This window comes from Prinia subflava, chromosome 5, assembly GCF_021018805.1.
Source record: "Prinia subflava isolate CZ2003 ecotype Zambia chromosome 5, Cam_Psub_1.2, whole genome shotgun sequence".
NCBI lineage: Eukaryota > Metazoa > Chordata > Aves > Passeriformes > Cisticolidae > Prinia > Prinia subflava.
In genome coordinates, this window is record NC_086251.1 from 29,528,115 (window position 1) to 29,553,336 (window position 25,222).

General features: G+C 43.0%; 1 protein-coding gene across 3 annotated transcripts in view; it reads right to left on the reverse strand.

Annotated features, from left to right (window-relative positions):
- SMOC1 (SPARC related modular calcium binding 1) overlaps window positions 1-24,291 on the reverse strand; it is a 131,395-nt gene extending 107,104 nt beyond the window's left edge. For all 3 annotated transcript variants that reach the window (XM_063398710.1, XM_063398709.1, XM_063398707.1), the window contains exon 1: window positions 24,159-24,291. In XM_063398710.1, the coding sequence (XP_063254780.1) occupies window positions 24,159-24,263 (105 nt within the window). In that variant the 5' untranslated portion in view covers window positions 24,264-24,291. The remainder of the gene's footprint in view (window positions 1-24,158) is intronic.
- Between the last annotated feature and the right edge of the window lie 931 nt (window positions 24,292-25,222).

The window sequence follows — 25,222 nt, forward strand, 5'->3', positions numbered from 1 at the left end:
CACTTGATAAGCTCCTACAATAACTTTTTTCACAGATGTTCTGACTACTCAGCTACATATTGCTATTACCTTTATGCAATGTCCATGTATGCAAAGGATATCTCTGCAAATGCAGAAGTTACTTTCATTTTTGTTAAGTCAGATATCGAAGAATTAAACTAGTAGTCAGAAGACAGTAGGTAGTTGAATGGGACAATTCCATACGTTTCTTGTTGCTGTGTGCCTTTTTAATAAAGGAATCAGCTTGAGGTTTTTTCAACAGCTTGTTTGTGAGAGAACTTATTTTTATGGTCATCATGAGCAGAACCATTCACCAGCCTCTAGGATTCCTCCTATTGTCTAAGCTGTCAGCACTGGGTTCAGGTGCTGGAAGAATATCTGTGTCCTAATCCCATGGAATTGGGATTCACAAGTCCACTGACCTCTTCAGCTTGCTAAGCTTCAGTCCTCCTTCCCAAGAAGAGTGGAGAAATGTTGCCTGAGAAAGGTAAGTTATTTTTTCTTAATGAAATTAAACTGTTAATAAATCAGAAACACCAGAGAAATCCTTTAACTTTTTACTGTCTTAAGAACTGTTTTACATGGTGATTATATGTGATAACAAATTGGTACCCAAGCCTACAATGGCAAGGAACTTCAACTCAGCATTTAAGGAAAAAGTATCATACTTAAAAAAACTTGCAGCAAAAACAAACTGAAGATTAGGAAATATACTGGTGGAGATTTAAAGGACAGCAGGTAAAATGGCAAAGGAAAGTGTCAAATGAAACCTCAGTAAAAGAGTCACAGAACTCAACAATGAAGATCTCTACAAAGACTGTATGAGGTTTTCCAAGTAATGCCCACTGCAAAGGGTTTTTTAACAACTCATCTCTAGCCAACCCAAATATGGTTTATCAGCAGTGATCTCTATCTGCTTGAGCTTCAGCCCAAGGCCTTGTCCACAATCTTTTAAGATTTAGCCTCCTGCATTTTACAATAAAGAGAAAACAAGACCAAAAATAAGCCTTTTCCTTCTCAGATGTTTTAGAAGCAGTGAGGACAGCACATGTAGTGCCAAGGCAGCTCACAGATATTATCTCTCTTCTAGCTCTTAACTTCTTCCTCTCTGTAGGAATTCTTACAAAGCAAGCATGTCATTCTGCAGTAAATTCAATACATCAATTAGCACGAAATCTGTTTCAGATACTTAATGTCTATAAATAGATAGCCCAAAATAACTGAGGATTACAGAAAACAGTGAGTGACTATTGCCATCTCAGGGATAACAACTTGTCAGGACTCTTCAGCTGGTAGCCCACAAGCTGCATCATCCAGACAAGATGGCCAAGTCATCTCCTGCCACTCAGCAAGCCTACTCCTTGCACTGGGGCTTTGTGGTGTGGAGGGGAAGGGAAAGCTCTACAATATTAGCCTGTCCCTTGGCTAACCAGCACCTCTGAGTGAAGGAGCATTGCTGTATACTCATGCAATGGAAACTGTGTTCCCAGTAACATCCTCCAGAAGAAACAGGGAGGGACAAACATCTACTGCTTCCACTCCAAGGCACTGCTATTTCAGAGGCTGCAAACCAGTCTCAAGGTACCAGTGTGGGACTGACTGTAGGCAATCAAAGCTTTATGCACCAGATATGCTCCCCTCCTCATTCTTCTCACCCTCAGGCCTGTTTCCCTTTCCCAATAGCCAGTGGCTTCAGTAGATACTGATCCTCCAGTTCTCTCAGACACCAGCCTTCATCCCCTGGCATACTTTTTTAGTCTGTCTGCACAAAAATCTTCATTTTCTCTCTAAATTACAAAGAACCGTGCTTACTTATATCAGCATCTTTATCAAGTTCAGATTTATTAGAAAGCATGAGATGCTTTTGTGATTATGTGGAGGAGCAGTTTTTCCTACTGATAACATTCCCACTCCTAAATTTGAAGTGAGGACAAACCAGACCCCCTAGTATATCTTATTCCAAGTTTTACCAGATTGCAGGAATGAGAGTTGGAAGAGTTTCTTCTCTGCAGTTCCCAAGCCAACACAGACACAAAAACACCCTAACATTTTTGGCTCTTGTTTGAGCTTTCAGGCAGGAATTCTCTTAGGTGCTGTGCATCACTTGAACAAGAATAATGTGAGGTCCTACTTAGGAACAGGAATGACTAGGATCCCATCAAATGCAACAGGATACATACTTGGCTGCCTATTATGAAATAAAGAAGACTTGTAAAAAAGCAGTTTAAAGCATCCCTCATTAACTGGAAATGGCATTAGACATTGCCAAACAGCTGTTTAATGGGGATATATTATACACATGCTGTGCAGCTTCAGAGGTTTTGCACTTCTAAGACTTCTTTTATCTGTGGACTACAGCATATTTACTAGGAAAAGGGCTCTGACACATACCTGTAAGGCAGGCATTATCCCACTCTAGGTGAAAAGCTTTAGAGATGGTAACTCAATCAAATTCACAAAACAAGCTAGTAGAAAAGATAAAAGAGAGCATAATCTACCACCATTCTTCAGGCATTTAATGCCTGGAAAGCTATTCTCCCTCAGCCTCCAGTCATGGTCATAGTTACTCCCCCAAAGCACATCCAAGAAAAGAGTAGATAATGCAGCAGTGGTCAGGCATAGCATGTAGTTAACTCCTTACACCTCAGACCTATGTTCTCCTACCTCTGAGCAATTACAGCTGTGGCTTCATTTACATGCCATGTTTGAACTATAGGGAAACACTTGCTAATTCAGCCTGAGTGCCTAACATAGGACATAACACTGGACAGCAGGGAATGAAGCAGTGCTATTACTTTAACTTAACCAGTACAGCCAACACCCTTCAAGAAGGAGAGTTAACCAAAAACCTATTACTGTTATCTCATACCCCCACATGAGTATTGCACTGTGGACAAGACAGATTACCACTATGTACTGTCCTCAATTTTTTAACTGTCAAGGAAAGGTTAGGTAGAAATATGCAAAAAGGAACCAAAGGTACCAAAGCTAGAGTTAGTCCAGTTGAGTGACTATGTGGCAGGCTCTTGGTAGAGTTACTCGACTTGTTTGGGCTTTTAAAGAGGTTACATATGTAATAATTTAAATACAAGAATTAAACTGCATGGATCCAAGTCTCAAATTCCACTTAAGAGTAACATGCAAGTTTTTGTTATAAAACTAACTTATAATTTCATTAGTAGCTTACCCAAAACCCATAAAATACTGGCTCTCATCACCAGAGGCAAGATATTCCTTTACTGTGCTGCAACAGCCTGCTTGCCCTTCCAGCAACAGTTGGTACCTTCCCCACCAAAGGAGACTGCTCAAAACTAGAAATTCAACACTATCCTGATGCTCCAATTTTAACAAGAAGACTTAGAGCATCCATGTAAGACTCTGGAGCTTTCCATCACATTTGACATGTTTACTCATTGTTTTAAAGACTTGGAAATCCTCTTAAGTTGCCTAATCACATCCTCTGGCAAACTGAAGATACTCAACATTCCTGCCTTCTCTTTCCCACCTTTGGGGCAAACTAAGTGTAAACAGGGCACCAACACAACTACAGCAGAGCCAAGTACCACTTAGGATCTCAAAGGACTACCCCTTGAGGCTAGCACAACACAGAAAATCCAGGCACTGTCCTTTCCTACCACCTAACTAACCTGTGGGATAGAAAGCATTGGGAGAGACAGTGAAGGATGAGTTTGGTTTTGCTTCCAGTGATGGCATTTCCTCTCAGGTCTCAGTCTAGAAAACAAATGGCAGCTCCTCTGCAAAAGACAAAATAAACAGTTATCCACCTAACTAGTAACAGAAATAGAATAACGCACCCCAGAACAAGCAATGGGGAAACACATTCAAAAAGGTGAAGACCTCCTTCAAATTCTCAATCTAAAAGGGGTGGACAAGAACAGAAAAAGTACCCAGTCTGAGGTGGCTTTTAATTCTCAAGATGGCTCACAACATGCAGAGGGTCTTCCTGAAAACTTTCAGGGCAATTCCTTTGGATTATCCCCACTGTACAAATTTGTGGCACAATATACACACTGTTGACAATCCAGCTTAGTACACTTATGCAGGAAGAGAAGATCAAGTAGGAGTACTGTTGACATCACTGCCTTTCCCAAAGAAATCCACTCAGCTGCTGACAAGCCCAGAGTTAAAAATATCACATCAGGCACATACCTTCGTGGGAGACCAGCAGTTACAGGCTTTGGCAGATGCACCCAAGCCAGCTGTTCAAAGAGGCTACAGAAGTTGCATGCCTGCTTTAGGAACTGTTTTGCCATCTCAGTATTGATATCCCCCATCCAGCCACAGGAATGTCCACCAACTTCAGTATCAAATAGGGCTGGCTGGAAAAATGCAGCCACACAACCATAATCAAGTGTAGCAACCACAATAAAACCAGAAGCTGAACAGTTCCAATTCAACACCTAATTACTGGAGCAAAGATCTGCTGAAAGAGTGATTGAGCGCCTTAAAGGATTTTCTCACCTGCTAAATTCAGTTACCAGACTTGAGCAGAAGTCTGACTAGTTTCTATCTTCACCTATTTCTTATTTGGACAAGCCCACATTGTACAGACCGATGCATGAGTCAGCATCTGCTTTAACTCCTCAGTCGTCCAGCCCCCTTGGTGCAGAAGTACCACATGGCAAGTTAAGTTCAGATAATTTATAACTATGAAATGCAAAGCTGCAGTAGGCTTGATAGGAAAAAGAGGCACCACACCGAGTTTGTCCAACAACTTTATTCTCTTACTACTTAAGTAAACAAATCACTGAACAGAAAAAATAAGCATCAGGTGTGTACTTTGGCAATTAGACACCCACTGTATTAGTATAGGACAAGGTACCCTTAAAACAAAGTTCTTATCAAGCCTGTGATTTACTTTGTTGAAGAGTAAAGATCTTAGTGAATTTAAATTGGTACAAAGCCTTAACACACAGGGGGAGCACCACTTCAAAGAACAAAATCTAAAGAGAAACTACAAGTCTTACTGCATTTTAAGCTCAGTTTTTTACCATGTTGAAGATATTTAGTTGTCCAACTTAAAACAATCTGAGCAAATTACCAGAACAGAGATCCTCCAAACCAAAAGCACACTCAGATGGTATTTGAGACTGTCTTCAAAAGCCAGATCATAACCCAGTCTTTGTTCATTCAATACTATCATCCAGCTACACCTTCCACTTGCCTTTTTTAGTTGTTTCCAGAGATAATTACTCAATTTCCAGTTCAAAACACTTTATAACTAAGCATACAGGAAGGCCATCTCTGAGATACCTTATCAGTCTGCTGCACACCAGTGCCCAGACCTCTAAATGGCACAAATGGTCAATTAATTATATTATTGGTCAGGCAGTCTATTCAAGTGGAATTAAAGCATCTAATTAACTTTCACCAACACCATGCTGAATGAAAGTTGAACTAATACATCATTACTAGAAGCCACTGAAAATTTAAAGATTAGACTTAAAGGCAGAGTATTGCAAGCAGTTTTGATCTTGGAAAGTCAAGGCCCATACCAGTTTTCTTTCTTGGTAGTGAGCAAGTACAGACAGCCAATCATGCAACCAAACACTTTTTAACCTTCTATAGCCATACAAACACTGAACATCCTCAGTTTTATTCTTCAAAAGAACAAGAAAGTGTTAGAGAACACACAGGCAACAGCATTCAAAGCTAAGCAGTTCCTTTAGGGGATTATCCTAAGGGTTAGGAGAGCACACCTGTAGCTAACTTGCACACACAGACCTCCAACTGCTCCAAGTTCTCAAGCCTGTACGGTCTTCCACAGCACTGTAAATAAAGTGATGTGCATTTTATCTACTCGTTTTGAGGTAAAACAGGTTTTACCACACTGCTGATGCAGTTCTGCACTGTGTGATTCTGAAATTCTGTCTTGGCTAGCTTTCCATTTTACCATCAAAGTATCTGATTCTTTGCTCAAACCTCCAGGCTCTTAGAGAAGGGAATGCTGCCACCCTTCCACAGTGGGCTCCTCTCAGAAAGGGTTTATTCTCAGACTAAAAAGGTGTGAGTACCCCCAGATCTTGCTTCTGGATGGCATCCCACAATATTTAATAGTTCAACCTGGGAAGTGTTTCCTGGATGATTTCCACTGTTTCTCCTCACATCTCTCTCCCAAGGCTAGAGCACAGCTGCGTGTTCGGCACACCCCACGCAGCTCCCCCGCCCGAGGCTGCTGCTGCGGGTCACACACAGCCATTCCCCGCACAGCCAGGGCCACGAGATGGCAGGATTCAGGAGAGGGACACACCTGGCCCTCTGCTTTAGCGGGAACTCACACTTCCCTATCAGCCCCTCTCCACAGGGATCACATCACCATTGGATGCTCATGCCTAGAACCACATGAAAAACATCCTACGGTTACCACAACTGCCCCATGCAAGATTTCAGCCTTTAGCTTACATCAGCCAATCAACCTAATCAAGGCAGAAATCACAACAACCCATATAGTCCCACCCTGACACACCACTGTGTACATTGGTCAAGTTTTTGCCATCTCATTTCAAGTTCTTTGGTAATTTAGACAGCAGAAAGGATTTCTGAGCATTCTCTGCCTCACATGCAGACAGCAATAATATCTTTTTTCCTTCCATGCTAAATTCAACATTGCTACAAATTCCAGATCTACTTCCCTCATTTCCATCAAGGGCCTTGTTCACGTTTGCAGACAATATTTTAACATACTGTGTTTACAGACACCTAGGACAGATTTCCACTTTCCCATGCTGCAAACCTAAACAAGAAGAACTGAAGGCAGCTGACAATCCTGCAATCACATTTAACAAGCAACAGATGAACAGAGAAGCCCTGCACTCACCAGAATCATCTCACTATTCTATTTCAAAGAAGTACTTAAATATTAGACAACGAAAAATAAAAAACAGCTGTCAGCTGTCAGGAGCTTTGTACAGGTTGACCATAGGCCTTAATAATAGCAGGGAGAATGTAGATGTTAAGAACCTAAATTTATAACATGCCCTAGCTAGGCTAGATCTAGTTCATCACACCTCAGGGCTTGGTTTGCTTTCCCTATTCAAAAACACTTCAGGGTACATATGGGGCCAAAGCCATCCACCAACACCTCTTGAAAATTTAGTTCCTAGAGCACTGTGGATAACTCTTCCATGTTCTGAGGAGCCACATCATCCCCTCAAGTGCAGCTCCACATTCCATTTGAAACCAGCTTGCCCAGGAAAGCACACAGCAGTGCCATAACCAGTGTGATACAATCCCCCTGTGCAGTTCACTAAGTGGAATGACCAGATATGCCAGTTCAAAGCACCTCCAGGTCATAACCCCAGCTTCATGAAGTCCAGGCAATACCCCTATCAGACCACAGACACGTCTTCTACAGTTGCTGGCAAAGGTGGGCATCCTTGCAAAGTTCAAAAGTACATGTAAACGATCTGGATCTACCCACCAACCACTATACTAGGTTTGCAGGGAAAGCTTCCAAACAAGTGGCAGGATAAAACTAATTATAATGCCAAGGCTGGGGCATATGAGTCAACCCAGACCTCTGCTGGAGAGATGGATAGCTTTCTTTTAGAAGATCAACTCTTGTGGATATTCCTGTGTTCAATTAGACCTACACTCGGTGCAGCACAGATAGGAAGTTTTGCCAGCACAGGACACTAGCAAACTGTGCCTGTGATGAAAGTAGAGTCTTCAACGAGAGTCAGCCAAGACATCCTTAACTAGTCTCACACTGAACTGGTCTTCATCTCTGTACATTGTCAAAGAAATCTGCTCTTGCTTTGAGACATAGACCCTATTCATGGGGGAGGGGGGGGATAAATCCTCTCTATTCAACAAGTTCCACACAGAGACTTAGCCTACTCCAAAAGGCTAAAGAAATAGTTTGTCTTATACTTTGTTGGAAGTAAAGTTACTTCTCATGCATTTAACACTTGGCTGGAACATCATAAAAGAACACTGCAACTTTTCACACAAATCTGGGTGGACTAGGGGTCTACTGTGGTTTTAGTAGATGTTAACATTTGTTCCTATTCTCAGCTATCAACTCATGGTGAGTACACACAAGTTCTTTTTTCTCTAAGGAGCCAGCATGAAGAACTTTGTATTACAAACAGAAAAAAAAAAATTGGAACTCATTACTCTGAACAGAGGGTAAGAAGCATAGTTGTATCAGTATAGCTCCTAAAAGTACAGGACAGAAAAGCAGCATTTTATCTTTAACTTGCAGCAGAACCTAAGAGCTTTAAATCCTTTTTCCATGGGAGTTATGTAGTAGGACAGCATTAAAGTTCATAACTAGCACTTCCAGACTTCAGCGGGTGCACTTAACTGTTCCTAAGTCATGCCATCATCTCTTGCTTAAAGCCACATACCAGGTACTGTCACTGAACCAACATCTCTAATCCAGTGATGCACAAACATATGGGTGGTGGGATGAGTTGATAAACTACTCTTTGAAAACAAAAAAGAAGCTGGGTTTCTGAAACAGGAGAAATGCACCTACTGTCACTAAGTTGAGTGTCCAGGCTCCCAAAGATAACAGCTGCAAGCAGCCATGGATTTTTAATTACTGTGCTTTTAGAAGCTATTTCAAAAGTCAACTTTATTTAATTCACTAGTATGTGGCACAGAGGAACACCTGAAGCACTTCCAAGTGTTTTAAATTGCCTGATAACTAGAGGTGCTAAGCCAGTAGAAACAAAGATCCCATTTTCAGCATGGTGCATCCTTACAGCCAGCACAGGCTGGCTGTCAGCAACTGCAGTTTCCTAATAAGAGCTCTACACTCTAAAAGCTGCTCCACTTCCACAATATATGTCAGCACTTCAACCAGGAGGCTAGAGCTGTCTAGACCACCATCAGTAGCTGTTCTTTGTCCAGACTTGACCACCAAGACAAGTGACTAAATCCAACTCCAGCCATACAACCAGTAGGCAAAATTGGTCAGTCCAGCCACAGCAGTTGTCTGGCTGTAACTCACAGCAGGCCAAAGCAACATATTCAACACAGCAACATAGCCAAGGATCAGAAAACACGCCTGGACATGAGCTTGGAAACATAGACCACAGAATGGATGCAGCATAAATGATCGTTTCTGTGCAGAAAAAAGACCTGGAAACAGGAGGCTGTTACAGCTTGAGAGTACACAACTAAACTTGTTGCCTATTGCACTTAAATGCCAACAATCTTAACTCAAGCAGCAGTACTTCTATAATGAGGATAATTTTTTTTAAAATTACTACATTTTTACCTAAAATTTGTACTTTCCACTATATCCTGCCAAAAGGACGCACACAATGCAAGTAAAGTAATAGAGTTTCATTAGTGCTTTAAAGTGTAAGGTCAGTAAGTGTGAATTACTACAGTGACTTAGTAGTCATGGGGCTTTGAGAAACTCTTTGGTAAATGCTTAAACCCTCAGATTAAAATGCTAGAAGTTGCCAGATTCTGGGAACTTAAAAACATTTATTCCTATCCTGTTTATTGATTGTTGGTGACCCAAATTATTAACTTCTATGAGTTTCACAGGTCAAAGTATGTCAGCAGATAAAATATTTGGCAGTCCTTTTTCAGAATGATTCAGTACCAGGAGCAGTCATAGCACTTACCATTAACTGTATGGTCTCTTCCCCTTCCAAATGGGGAAGATGAAAAGCCAGTTCTTACATTTGGATGTGACAGCCCTGCCATATCTAAATTTCCAGAGGCTCCTCATGGAGCCAGAAATGAATAGCATGTAGGTGCTTGAATTCATGTGGGATTTAGCATTCAACTCACTGCCAGAGAACCTGCATCTATATGCCATGATCTGAAACACTTGTGAGTGTGCAGAAGCTAGAACCCCAAAGAACTTCAAGGTGATTAGGCTTTCCCCTTCCTTACTGTGAAAGTCACCCCCCATAAGTCTCACACATGCCTGCAAAGCAGCAAATTGTAGAGCTCCAGTGTTTTCTAGGTAAAGACACTCATATGGAAAAAACAGAGTAACACAATCAACCTGAAATCTACATTCATATGGGAACAGAACTTTAAAGTACTCAGTCAGTTTGAGGCTACATCTTAAAAATTAAAAGCACAGAGTAGAACTTAGGCTAGACTAAATCTTCTCTGGTATTGCTTAGGTGTACTGTCACCTTTCACAGCAAAACCACATGGAACATCTCCTAGACATGCGTACTGCCTTGGCAAGGATTGAAATAGATAACTTCAAGGCACAACGAGTTTGACTGACGTGCGAACTTCATGTTGGTGGTACTTTCAGAAGTATGGCAAAACCATTGCTAACTCTGCTGGGAGCTTTGCAATCCAAGGCAGCACTGCAGAAGCAGCAATGCTGACTCACAGTGTAGAACCTTTTCTGACCACCTGCATTGGGCTTACATGGTAAGGTTTTGGTAGCAGCTGCAGCAGTGGTCTCTGTGAGAAGTCAGGGGTTGCCCTGTGCTGGACACTGCTGGTTCCATACCACACCACTGCAGGCCAAGGACCAGCCCATCAGCCAGGCTGACAGTGTCTCTGAAGGCAAACTTAGAGGGCAAAATGTCACATGGTATGGGGAGCAGGACGGGATGTGAGCAGCCACAGCACAATCAAGATCAGAAAGGAGGTGCTCTAGATACCAAAGAAGACATTCCTCTGCAGCCCACAGAAAAAAAACATGGATGAGCAGGTGTTGCCCTGCAGCCCCTGGGAAGAATACCACAGCAGAGCAGGTCAGCATTTTCTGAAGGAAGCTGCAGCCCGTGGAGAGGCCATGATGGAGCAGATTTTTTTCTCAAAGATTGAAGTCTAAGAAAAACCCATGCTGCAGCATAGGAACAAGTGAGGAACAGTCTGGCAGCTGACCAAGGTCAACCAACCACACAAGCAAGGACAAAAGCAGAAACACTTCCAGTTTGCAGATTCTATGAACAATCCTCATACTCCAGTCAAGAACAGCCCACGCTGTTTGGTCCTGTGGATAACTTGGTGCTTGCTCACCATTAGAGGTACTGTAGCAGCCGTGAGGCTTAAGAAATACTGGGATGGTCTGAAATCTAAAAAGGCCACTTTCCCCAGCATAAATAAATAAACCAGAAAATAAATCAGCAAAGGGAAGGAATGGGGAATTAAGTGAATGCAAGTGAAGTTGTTAACTGAAGTTGTTTAATTTTGTCATTGTCTGACACCAACTCAGAAATTTTGAGCTATCCTGTCTTTCCAGAACTGTTGACGTTTTGTAGCCCAAGAGCTTATATTGCAACAACCAAAGTGGATTACAAACTTTAACTGAGACAGACACACACCAGATATTCATTCACCCCTTCGCAATTGTCTCCTTAGTATATTGTAGCATTTGTTGAATCACTGCCAATTGAACTTTCAAGTGGGATGACTTTATAATCTTACTCAATTTCCACAAAAACTTTCCCCAAACGGGAATCACATTTGAAGGGAAGCCTCCTACAAAGTCAAGCTCACTGTCTGAAAGCAGTAGGTCCAACTAAAACTACTCAAGCCGAGCAGACTCTGCATACAGCACTAGATACAACATAGATGTTGCCCTATAATACATCTATGCCAAGTGCTCAAGATGAGTAAGAAGCCAGGGCAGCAGCTTGATTTGAATTTCAGTTAAAGAGCTGACACTGCAGCAGCTGCTTCATCAGAAAAAACAAGGTCAGAGCTGGGGAAATTAATTAAAAGGAAGTACTCCTGCTCTTTGGGTAAGAAACACTTCCTCAGACTCTGTCCCTTGCCTATTTTAAGAGGTTTCCTCTATTCAAATCCATCAAATCCTGACTGCAATTTAGTATAGGTCATCAACTAAACAAGCTTCATCAGTGTCAGCATTTATAAATGCTGTCTTCACTTAGTATCTTGTTGAATCCAGTTGTGACTACATTCAGATGTTTTGTGTAAACAACGCCTAGTACTGGTGTCAATCACCTCACAATAAAACAGAGAGTCTTGTATTTTTACATCAACATCTGCTAGTGAAACAAAAGCCACTAGCAAGTCTCACTAAAGCAATTTTAGATAAGTACAGTTCTACCCATCTGAACACTGGCATGAGATTTAACAAGATTATCTCTTCTCATTTGATCCTAATTGGTTGCCTTAGGAAATGCATGGATATGCGTGAACATCAGTCTACCATACACTGAAGAACTGATCTGCTTGGCTTAGGCTGTTTGTGGTAATCCCTAAGTTTGCTTTCTAATAAATACTAACCAGAGACAAGCCAAAGATAACACCCTATTTTGTCCTCTTCATCTGAAGTGACCTCATCAAGGCTATAATCAGCCTTCTGGCACTTCCTGTATACGAGTGCTTATATTGTCCACAGTTTCATGAAGGTAAAGACAAGGAAAGAAGTGAAAGTCATTGTTAGCTTTTGTTCTGACATGCAACACTTAATCATTGCCCTGAAAGGCTGGTTATATCTTTACAAGTGAGTTTATCAATGCTGAACAAACTGAAGAAAAACATGTCAAGTGGAATATATATGTAGTTTAACTTGATTTACTTGCCCCAGTGATTCCAAAGAAAAGCATGAATTCCTGAAATTGGACACACCTTTACCAGGAGGAAGGCTTCAGGCAAAGTTCAGCAAAAACTACCAAGTTCAGAATTGTTCTCCCACTCCCGTTGTCCTGCCTGAACAGAGGCACACCCAGAGTGCATATGTCTTAGAGGGAAAAAAGCAGATTTGACAGGACTCTAGACAAAGGAAAAGCTAGTCAGAAGCTATTCTGTAGGTGACACTATTAATTGGAAGTAGTTATAGTAGAGGTTTTCCACTTAAGGTCAGATGTGTAAATTTCCTTACCAAAAGCAATAAGGAGCTAAGAGTTGCATGGAATACCTGAGAAAATTTGAAGTTTAACAGGAAAAATAGTTACTATGGTAAGATACCTACCTTTTTTAAACATGGAGGGGGGAAAGAGCTATGCCTCTGTCACTCGCTATTGTTTGCTACAGAGAAAAACTTGCCTAGAGCTGAAGTTAAACTTTTTATTTGGGACTATCATTCACTTACGAGCACACTGTTGCTTGATTTTTTTAATCAAACCTTTCTCTTCATATTGCATGAGGTTCTACTACTGAACTCTTCCCAATGATGGGACTTCTGCAGGGGCTGGGGAAAAAGTCCCTTGATTATGTGAAGCAATTGTGGAAATATTTTTGGCTTTGTTTACCAACAAAATTAAAAGCAAAACTTGAAGACTTTTAGGTAAATTCTTAGAGTTCCAACAGGAAACTTAAAATCTTAGTTTGGTTATGACACCAGCTATTCAAGCTAGATCCGATTCTCAAATCATTGGGATAAAAATATACTTGTCATACAACTGGGCCAAATCCAGAAATGTTGAGGGGCAGGTTTTAGGAGTGCTAAAATTTATTCAACTATGGTAAATTTTTTCCTCCCACTCAGTTCCAGTTTCAGCACCAAAAAATCCCTTGTGTTCTAGGAGATATATTGCATTTTTCTCAAGTTAATTATACAGGCAAAACTGTATTTGGAAGTTGGGACTGACTTTTTTTTTTAATTATGTTCATGCAAGAACCACATACACATGAACCAGGATAGCTTCATCCTGCTAGGATAAAAGCTAACAGCTACTCATCATACCTGTTTACACACCAACAGATTCTACAAAACAGTGCAGATGAGCTAGGATGCTTCATCCTACGGGTGCGTTCGAATCCAGATTAGAAATCTGCAAAACATACACTGCAGTATGCTGATGAGCAACAGCTAGTTTCAGCTCCAATACTGCTGCCAAAGTGCTTCAGGTGAAAAAGCACTTTCATGGTAAGAAAACCTCAACTTCTCTTCACAATCCAAGTAGTTTGGAACTCCTTTAGGTATCTATTGTTCACAATAAAAATCCTGAAATTTATATAGTCTCACTGACAACTGAAGATGAAGACAAGAGAAGCTGAAGTTTCAGACTGATTACTTTCCACTCCCTGTGCTATTCACCCTTAAGAGAAACCCTATTTTAGTAACAAAGTGGCAAATGTTTACCTTGTCCAGTTATTTAAAATTCTATCAGCCCCCTTAAATTTAATCCTGATTTTTCAGGATATACATGGGTGAGCTGGGAAATTCAGGAGGGCTCCGACAGTTATATTTTAAGAACTCTTCACTTTTTAAGAAGGATAGTAGCTTAGGTGACAGCTCAAATCCAGCAGAGCACAATTTTTTTTCTACTAATTCATTTGTTACTTCAGGGGAACTGAGGAGAGGACAAAACCTGACAGCCTGGGCAAACTTTAGTCTTCAACAGCTACAACCAGTAACATCCAGATAACTTCAGAGCCAACTAGATTGCCTCAATGTAAGAGTCCTTAATTTAGAAAAAGAAAACCACCACCAAGTTGGTGCATAAAGCACTCTTAGTTCACTGTGAAGAGAACACAGCTCCCTGGAAGCTCCTGAAGATGAGCACCCAAACCAAAAAATCTGGGCTGGCATACTTCCCTGTACTTCTATACAATGGATCTAAAAATCATTAATATGCTACCACCAGCAAATTATGTCTGTTTTGTAAATGTCTGTAGAAATTGAAACTACTACTCCTTCTACAGTTCAAGCTTAAACTGGGAGCAGTTACTGCCACTGAGAGGACATCCTGACTCTACGAAGCAGAACATCCCTGGCTCTACAGAGCACCTAACAATATAAAGCCCACAGAAGACAGCTTTGACTTTCAAACCTGGACCTAGGGGTACGAGTCCTGCTCATAAAAATACCCTCTGCACCTATGCAATAATAAAGAAGAAAAGACAGCCCATAGACACCAACAAAGTCAGGGAAATGCTAGTGTAGCAACCCTAATAAAAAATCACAGCAAAATTCTTCAATGTTCACCCCCTTTACAGAGAGCTTGAGACATGTCAGGTAGCACAGCCACCACTGAAATATCTTATTCCACCATGAGGTATTACCTATTCAGATAAGCAGTGTCACTTGGCCATCACTTCAGATTTTTACCTACAAAGTTGCAGGATAGCACCTCTAGAATAACCTGAACCCTTCAGGTACAGCAGCCAAAAGCACTATTCTTACAGTCAAAAACTAAACCCCTGGACTTCTACACATGAGCAGATAGTTTAAGAAATCCTATTCCATGGCAAGCACTTTCAGAAGTTATGTTAAAGCCCTAGTCAGACAGCTTTCTGTATCTAGCTTTATTTCCAGAAATATTTCAGATGCATTGCAGCTAATTGAGGGCAAATAACACTGCCAGCAGAAGCAGTGAGAATCCAATTGGCTACCATTCACTACAACAACAGGAAGATATGGCAGCACTTACACCCCATGCCTTACCTGACAGAACTCTAAAGCCTTGGCTGTAGATACTGCTATTGTTTTTAAATTTAAAAGGTGGATCAAGTTCTTCTAGATTTACTTGTTTTGAGGTTAAGATACAGAAAGGGAAATAAGTCAAGCTAATCTCTAGAACTGTCAAGCAAAAAAATGCCTGCATTAACACCCCTGTTCATTTTACACATATCAGTCTCACAGTTTTCTATATTAAAAGTAATTTTCTTCCTCTAAGCCTGAGATGCATACACATTAAAACCCACATTTCCCTACATGTTTGGAGTTGATAATCCTCTAGCATTCCAGACACATACACATTTTTAAAGGCCAATTTTGCACACAGCTTATCTACTTTTGCAACACTTGTCTGCTTACTTTTAAGGGCAAAGAAATAAGCCAAATGCAAAACTCCAGGCAGAAGCCAACAACAGTTACCACCATTCTGTATGGTAACTAGACCCAAATCAGAAGCAGCTTCTTGGCTCCGACAGAAACCCCTTTATCTGGCTAGTATCCACAAACTCCAACTCATTTAATATCCTCCACTTGGAAATTACACCCAAGAGCTTCTGGCTTTTTAGTTCTTAACTTGCACCTAGTTCCACCTCGTATTTGTTTAAGCCCAAGTGCAGAATGCATATAAATCTGCTTCAAAGAAATGGGAAGGGAAGTGGTTTGATGTACTAGCTAGATTAGTTTCTTTAATCTTCATGCTACTCAAGGGAGTCTATGCTGCAACAAAAGATTACCGTACTACATGTTTCTGACTAGCATGTGTATGGCACACACAGAAGCAAGATCTAGAGATAGTGTACATCTGGACATTAAAGGATACCAGTACCTCTACCAGGTGTTTTCACCTAAGGATGCTTCCTTATCTATTTGATTCCCAGTTCACGCCCCCTCCATACCATACGTGGTCACACTACTTCATGTGCAACCCACAACAGCCATAGAATCCGAGACAGTTACCTTTACATTAAGGCTGTATTGGATTGTTTTAATTTGTTGGAGCATCAAACCCTAAAGTAATAGAATTACAACTGAAGGATCATATGATCTTATACTTTGGGTTCTCTATATAACCAAAGAAAAAGTTGTTAATCAACTATTCCGGACTCCATGAAATTATAGAACAAGCACTATTCCGTGCATCACTAGCCTACATATAGCAGCTAAGTTAGTGGATTTTGTTCATCAGAAGGCAGAAAGTGGCTTCCCTGTGCAATTCAAGTGATAATTCTCAGTTACAGAACAGGGAAGAGAACAGGGATGGACAACATTTTCCACATTCCTTCTAGTCTGTGGCCCAAGTAATGGTAACAGAGAACTGGTGGCCAAGAGAAACTCTGAAACAGAATCTGCCCACTAAGTGTTTGGAACATCTCCTCCCTATTTGAGGATCAGCACTTCCCTCTGGATATGATTCCAGCTATCATTAACTGGACCAGTGGCCAAGAAAAACCTTAGAAAAAACAAGTTATTTCATCTATCCTACTTCCCCATCTTTCTCGTCCCTACACACCTTCCCTTCCACTTACTATGATCCTTTCCCTCAGAGGCTCTCCCATGAGAAAGCCCTCACTTTCATCAGCCCTTCAACCCCAGCTTTAATCAACATCTCAGTGGCACAGAAAGAGCACACTCCTTCCATTCTGAATAGGGTAAAATTACATTCTTTCAGTTTGTCATGAGATTCAGAATAGAGAAAAATTATATTAGGCCAATGCTCTTATAGCAGTGAATCAAATTTAACTTCAGACTGACAAGGGCTGCCACGTAGCCTACAGAGCCAATCTCAACAGATTCATAGAACAGAATCTCAATAGTTTATGCCTTGCACAGGAGGAATTTTGCACATGAACAGTCTGCTTCCTTCCCCTTAGCCATGTCAAGTCAAAGTGTATGGGGCAAGGTGACTCAGTTTACAGAATTCTGACACAAGTTCTGGGTCTATACTCAAGCAGTGAGCAGTATGCTCTGCTGTGGCAGTCACTCAGGTACAGTCCTCTGCTGACATCTATTCATTTACTTCATCCAGAGACAACACAACTCCAGCTCCAGCCCAAGAGGGGATTCTAGGTGTCCATGGCAGAGCAAGTTACCTGCCTACACACACCAGTTTCTGTGTGACTTCCTCCACCTGCATGAAGAGTCTGCCAGCAGCACTGGTGGGTTGCTTGTCTAGGCTTTGCTGCCAGACTCTACTTGCCAAAACCCTGAGCCAACCTTTAATGATGCAGCCTCTGTTACTATAGCAACTAGTGTTATTTTCCTATCTCTAGGCACAGACCTTGGGGGGAAGTACTTAAGTTTGTTCTGATTTCACACCTACCACTCACTTGCCCACTGCAAAGCTACGTGCCACTCCAAATGAAAAACCTCTGTCAGTGGGCCCTCAAAAGCAGCTGGCCCAGCCACAAGCCAGTGGGAGGCAAAAATGCAAAAACCCAACATGTAGGCATAGCCTTCTGAGCAGGCTACAGCTGGGAGACCACCAGCAAAGAGTCTGACAGTCCAGGCAGCTGGAGGCTTTCAAGGCCTTCTAGGCCACTGCTCTAAGGGCAGACGCACAACAGAAACCTCTAACAGTTACAGAGTGGGTCAGGTGGAAAGGGACCACAGCGGGTCACCTGGCCCCACCTCCCTGCTCAAGCATGGTCATCTTGGAGCACATGGCACAGGACTGCATCCAGATGCTTCTTGAGTATCTCCAGTGAGGTAGACAGGACAGCCTTCCACCAAGGGTGTTACTCCAGGCTGCTGCTGATGCCTTTCAGAGCACCCTGAAAGTGCCACACAGACTAGAGTGAACCCCTTCATAAACCAAAGCTGGTTTGCTCCATCGTCACCTGTGACACTATAGGGGCTGCACTTTCAGCACGAACGCCTTCTACTCAGCACAGGTTTCCCTTGCAGCAGTTCTAGTAGAAACCCCTAACAACTATATTTGTCACCTCAAGTTTTTAAGAAATAGCATTGTTCAAAGGGCAGGCCCACTATGTAAGGGAATGCTTTCTTCACCAAACAAGCAGACGACTCTTTTCTAAAACCCATGAATATTGCTAACGTTATCCATATTGTTACTGCAGCATCCCACAGGAGCCTAAGTTGCATCAGGAACCTACTTTAATAAAAAGAAAAAACATTCAGGATAGGAGGCATGAGGCTGGTTTCAAGGTAAGGCCTTATCCTGGGGAAGCTGCTGTCAGGTTGAAGAGCTGCCGATAGCCTGCATGAGGCCATATACAAAGAACTCTTTTGTATGGTGGGTGGTTTTCACTGTCCTGAATAAAACTCTACACCCTGGTGTGACTAGCTATGCTTTCCTGTTGTTACTCTCTTAAAGCTACAATGCCTTCTCTCCTCAACACAAGGAGTGAAGAGTTGCATTCTCACTCAGGGTTTTGGTGCCAGAATACTCCTTCCTCATACCTACAAGCAGTAGAGTCATCACACATAGAAAGCTTCACATGTTTCACATATAAGCTGCTGAACACAAGTTGTAACTGCTCATGTGAGCCAGTCAGAAGAGGCAGCCAGTTACATACATCACATCCTGGTAGTTTCTCTGCATAAACAAAGATCTCACACTGATCTCCCACCTTATCCAGAAAGCTCCAGCATGGAATGGATTAACCCACATCAATGGCAGCCTTCCCTGTTAGAGCAAGTACTTCACAAACAAGAGCTTCTCAGAAATGAGCATAGAAAGCATAGAGTCCAGGCAATGCAATGACGGTACTTAAACTTGTGCACTTCATAGTTCAAGTCACAACAACTACTCTGCCAGAGTGTCACCCGAGAACCAAAGCAGTAAACTGCTCCCACTACACACCAAGCTTGGCTTTGCTGTGCCACCAAGACCCTGTATGGTGCATCAGTGCCAGAGAGCTCGTGGCAGCTGCCAGGGGACTCCGACAGGAAGCCACCACACTGTCACACAGGATGCTTCAGTATGACAGTCAGCACAGCAGCCTCCAGGGATCAGCTTTAGTTCCACCTGTATTGCTCTCATGTTTAGCTTTTAATGTTAGCATAAAGCTTATTGTGTAACACTTAACTGCACTGACAGATGTGCCAGCACCAGAAGAACTGGGATTCACCAGCCAAGTAAGAGACAAATGGGGTTTTGTTTGTTTGGGGTTTTTTTGACATAGTAATGTCGCAATTAGTTTGAGATGGCAGGATAAGAACATCTAAGATATTTAAATAGTAGTATTAATATTTCAGAGCTACTACACTACTGAAATGAGTTTACAGTCATTTTACCAGTTGCTTCAGGCCATATGGAAATGAAAGAAGCCAAGAGAGCATCTGCTCTGCACTGTGAAGATTACCTTAGCACACTAGAGCTAGAAACCAGAAAACTAGTCCAAGAGGTTATCATTGTAGGTGTTCTACCAGCTACAGAGCTAGCTGCCACCACCAGCAAAAATGCATGAGCAGTTTCTTTTTCTGTCCCTAATCTTTGGCTGGCCAGAAATCTTTCATTAATAGCACAGCTCATTAACATGAATGGAAATATTCTTGTAGCCAGTTCTGAAGCTCAGGCAGTCAAAACACCAATTCTAAGACTACACAGAGTAAGTAAAATCCTACAACACTTTTCTGTTTAGAAGAGGGCCTGCTGTTCCAATAGGAACATAATGTTTTAATATTTCTCTACACAAGAATTAATCCTGTTCTTCAACACAGTTGCATACTGTTTAAAAAACACAAGTCATAGCAGTTTCTTTGGTACACATAAATGAATTCAGCTAACATTAAAGCTCTAAATAGGAGCGAGGAGAAATAAGCAGTATAGCTCCATATACAATTAGAGTTTCCACTCCGGTAAAAAAACTTCCCGCCCTCAACCAAAACAGAGTATCTGTTTGCCTTAGAGTAACAAACCTGTCCTATCTCTTTTCTGAAGACTCGCTTTTGGATACTTGTTTCTTCATCAAATGAATCTCTCCAATGGTAAAGAAATCCAAAAACATTGAAGTGCTTCAGTCGCTAGTTACTAGTGTAGACCTTTGCAATGCACAGTGGTGATTAAGCTCAAACAAGAAACAAAATTCAGTCATTGAAAACTATCCTAATGTTCATTCTTCTGTTCTAGACCTCCTGTGTAGGAAGCCATCTGCCTTATATTCTTTTTACACATGCTTTTGTAATTTTTCCCCCCATAAAGAACAGAGACTCCCTAATTTTGGTATTCATAGAGACACCTGCTTTGTGGAACCCTTCCTGTGGGGCTGCAGTGAACACAGAGGAGAACACACACCCCACTCCTGCATAAGCTGCAACACTGCTTCCTCCTCCCAGAAGGGAAAACAAAGCTGCAGGAGCCTTTTCAGCAAGATTCTTATTTGGTGTTCTAGCTAGTAGCCAATTGCAGCAGGAAATTCCCAATGCTCTGTGGCATTCCAGTTTAGGCACTGGAATCTGTTGGTAGCTTCATAATTTTACTATCTACTACCTTCCCTTGCAACAGCACTGAACTGTAAGGTTCTCCACCATCTCCAACCAGAATGCCTTTCAAGGAAGGATACCATATGTTTTCATGCATTAAACCAGGAAGAACGTTATAGTGACTACCCTGCTCTCCCCTCACCATCCTTTGGTCCTCTGAAGCCACTGGAGGGGTGCAGATCCCCCATCTTCCAGAAATCCAAGCTAGACAGCTTTTGACTGCTGCAGTCACATTGTGTGCCTTCTGCAAGCATCCACCATCTCTCTGTGCTAGTATTTGTCATTATTGTCACCAACAGTTCTCTGCTATTAAGTTCATAATGGTTAGGAGTTATACTCCTAAGTAGAGGGCCAACACAGATCTCTCCCTGAACTAGAAAAAACAAAGGTCACACAACTTTCCTTTCCAGATGGAGAAAAATGAAGCTTAGTGGCACAATTTAATCTGCTATGAAAGAATATGGCTTAAATGCCCCACACAGTAGGAGATGCAAGAGACAGCCTGGTAAAGCTCCCCATCTATTGTTTTGGGTTCAAGGAGGGGGGAATAGCAAGACCTGGCTTGTCACACCCCCAGATCTCATGCCAGCAGAGAGAGAGAGGCACACAGGAAGATAACCTGAATAGAAAATAAAGCCTGAATATCTTTTTCCAGAAGGTAGCATCCTTCAAACAGACATTTCTCAAGTATACTCCCACAATGCTCATTTGAGCTACTAAGTAGAAATGACCAGGTGATTGTGTAACACTGCAGAAGCTTTACTAGAGTCCATCAAGTGAGGAAAAGTCACATGGCAGCCTTGGGCTTGCAAGCTATTTCTAGGACAAGATATTAGACTTCCTATGGGGCTTCACTTGGGACAGTTGTTATTAACTGTCATTGGGCAATAGCATATATGCAAGAGCCAGATGTTTCCTACAAGTCACTGACACCAAGCCTAAGGAATTCATATCACTGCTCATTGTTTCACTGTAACAAGAAACAGCAAGCTTCATACATCTTTTGAGAGCCAGAAGTTCCTCAACAGACCTGTAGGTACTAGCTGCACTTTTAATTTACCTTGGTATTCAAGTAATTATCCTGAACTCACTTGATCTGAAAGTTTCATCCCTTATTGGCACAAGGGATGTAGATACACCTATTTCTCTTCAATACCTCTAGCTTTTCAACATTTTCTGCAAACAGCAGCAAGCCATTCTCTTCTCTTCTCTTCTGCTTAGGTATTTGATAACAGTATTGGCTGCCTATTTTAGAACACTACAGTAGCAAGAGAAATGCACAGAGGAAGATCTAGAACTTGATTCAAGCATTATTGCTGGTCATTTGAATACACTGAGTAGAACTAAAAACTGTTGTTCACTTTTAAAAGAATTTCAGCTTGCAAATATTGTTGTTCTAGTGCTTACTGTAGAGAAAAGAGACAAAAGAGCAGGTTTCACACTTAGCAACTGAACACCTACAAGATCAGATCCCCAGAACTGCAACGCTGACACCTGGCCAGGAAGACTTTCTGACAGGAACACACTCTTGATCACAAGACTGCAAGAAAAATACATACTGGTGTAACCCGGTACTCATTATTTAAGAAATTAATAATAAAGTATTTTTGTTTTTATTGGAACCCAAAGTATGCCAGATTTATACTAATGGCAACTTTACTGGCAATGTCTAATCGCTGCAAGAGATGAAGCTCAAAACCTTATAGCAACCCACCTGGTTGCAACCAAGCAAACCAAACTCCTCACCTTCACATGCACTTTTATCATGACCCTTTGAGGAACAAAAAGACAGATTTCATGAGTAAAACATCCTGGAAATATATAGCCTTCCATTTAAGAGCTCATAAGTTAAAACTTTAGGGCACATCTTCCAAAAGAACTACATGTATTAGTGTTCACAGCTGATATTCTCCCCAGTCATGAAGGAAGAAATAGCAAAGTCGTTTTACTTACTTCAAGCAAAAAGTATATCACTAGTCCTTTGTATTTGGTTTTCCACTCTCCTGAAGTAGCTCCCACCCCAAGACAACACAGCATAGGGAGCAATTAAACTGCCTTGTAAAGTACAGTATAAAAAATGGTATATATGAAAACTGTTTGGTATACAGGCTCATTGTACAATCATGCACTGCCATCAGGGTTTTTTTATTTTGTTGTTTCAATTGGGCTTCATTAAAGCAGCTAGATGCTGGTGCTGATGAAGACCCTAGTCATCCACCCAGACTCTTACTTATCACTTTTAAAGTTCCTCTCTATTTGGAATCACTCTGATTTTGAGGTTTATGCTTGATATCAGGTAATAAAGATATATGCAAAACCCCCCCCGTGTGTCCTGATCTTTTAAAGCAGGTCTCAGTAATTTATGGCACACACCAGTTCTGACTTAGAACTAGCGAGGTCAGAACTAACAGTTGCTGTTACACATCTGGCCATAAAAGAGGCTACACAGCACAGCTGAACACAACAGCATCAGTGCAGCCAGTAGCATGCTTTCCATAGCTCTGAGAAGCATTTAATAGCCATCATGGTCAAACAACACTTCCATTAGAAAAAAAAAAAAAAAAAAAGAAGTTTCACTGAAGTCCCTTCTTGTTATACTTTGGCCAAGTAGGGATTTCAAGACTCCTGGTCTTGCCTAACTATGGTCTAAGTTAATTAGATACTACACTTCTAGCATTTTAGATGGCTGGTTCAAGAATGCACGTGGCCAATGCATCCAACATGCCTGCAGAGAGAGGTTTTTTCCACCTATCCAGAGCTGTGCTTTCATTGCAGCATTGCCTGAAGAACAGCTACTGTTTTGCAGCTTTACCATTGAAAACTCTCACGCTACTTCACAGTGGTGCTGCAGTGGTAACACTCACTCACTGAGAGAACCATATTTAGAAAAATGTTGGGTTCTCCCCCAGAGCGATGTAATAGTTTGGTAAGTGAAATGAACAGCCTCAGTAAGAGTCAAACATTGTCAGATTAAAAAACACAGAGCTAGACTCCTACAGGGAGAAGCCTGGGCTGAAGGCATCTAGCTTTATTGTAAGGATTCATTTAATCCCTGCTCGGGAACATAAAAAAAGAAAACTCCTAAAGCTATGTGCTGGGAACAGGGGCTACATTAAATGCAAGTCGAGCAATATAAAAACACAGCCAACCTCCCCCCTCCCGTGTTTTTCTGCAATAAATACCAACAAGTTAATACCGGTGCACGAACTTCTCGCACGCAGCCGATACCCGGCTTTTAATAAGCGAGCGGGGGAGGCCCTTGCGAGGGTCTGCGCCGGGGGCAGCGGGGCCGGGGCTCCACCTGCGGCGCTGACAGGGCGCGGGGGCGGCGGGCCGGGGCAGGGCGCCGCAACCTGCCGCGCCGGGGCGGCAGCTCACTTACCCGGGGCCCCGTGGCTCGGTGGCCGCGACCCGGCGGCAGATGCACCAGCAGCAGCGCCAGCAGGAACGGGCGAGCCCCCGCGCTGCGCCAGGCCCGCGGCATCATCGTCCCTCGGGGCGGCGCGGCTCTGCGGCCACCGGAGGCGGCTCTCCCGGGCGGTGCGGCAGCGCCGGTCCCGCCGCGGCAGGTTCCCCGCCTCGGCCATGGGGATGCCCGTTATAAAGCCGCGGCGGGGCGGGGCCGGCCGGCACTGACCGCGCCGTGCGCCTATCGCCGTGCGGCCGCCGCGGGCCGCTGCCAATGGCGGGGCCGCGCCGCCTCCCGCCCGGCCCCCGCCACCGGGCGGCGCAGGTTGGCCGCGGGCGGCGCGGCGGAGGGCGCGGGGCGGGCGGCGGCCCGGTGCCCCCGGCACCTGGAGCCCTCGGTGGCACCTGGAGGCCCCGGCGGCCGGAGGTGTGCGCGGCTGCCGGGCAGCTCCGGCGGGGCCGAGGGGTACGGCCGGCCCTCCCCGCGGGGCTGCTCCGGCCGCCTCAGAGTGAGTCAGGGCATACCCGGCCGCAGCCCCGGGCGGGGGCAGTGACAGCTGAGCCGCGCAGGCGGGCCGGGTTATCAAGTGACTTGGGCATAGGACATCACCGCATGGTCCACAAACCGTGTTCGTTTGGTCTGCGCTCTGCGGCCAAGGCTCCTATAGGAGCAAGCTCGCGTCTCAGGGAGTGCACACCCTGGCGTCACCTCCGTGCCGAGGCTCGGGCCATGGCTGACCCACAGCCACCGAGGCTGCCTCTCCCTGGAGAGCTTCCTCTGCCTTCCCCGCTGCACGAGTAGCCCCTAAGCCCATTGCTTTGTATTGCCCAGCAAATCCTTCAGATCTCATGCAGGTGATGTGTTCAGGGTGTTTGGTAATACATGCCTTGCACCTGGGAAAATATCCAAAGTCCAAGTTTGGTACCTCTTGACATGACAAGGCCCTAGAGACTGCATGTGGGTCCCAGTTTGTCCAAGCACCAGGCCCTCAGTAATGGGAAGTTTGGGTAGAAAGCAACCAGCATCATACAACAGGC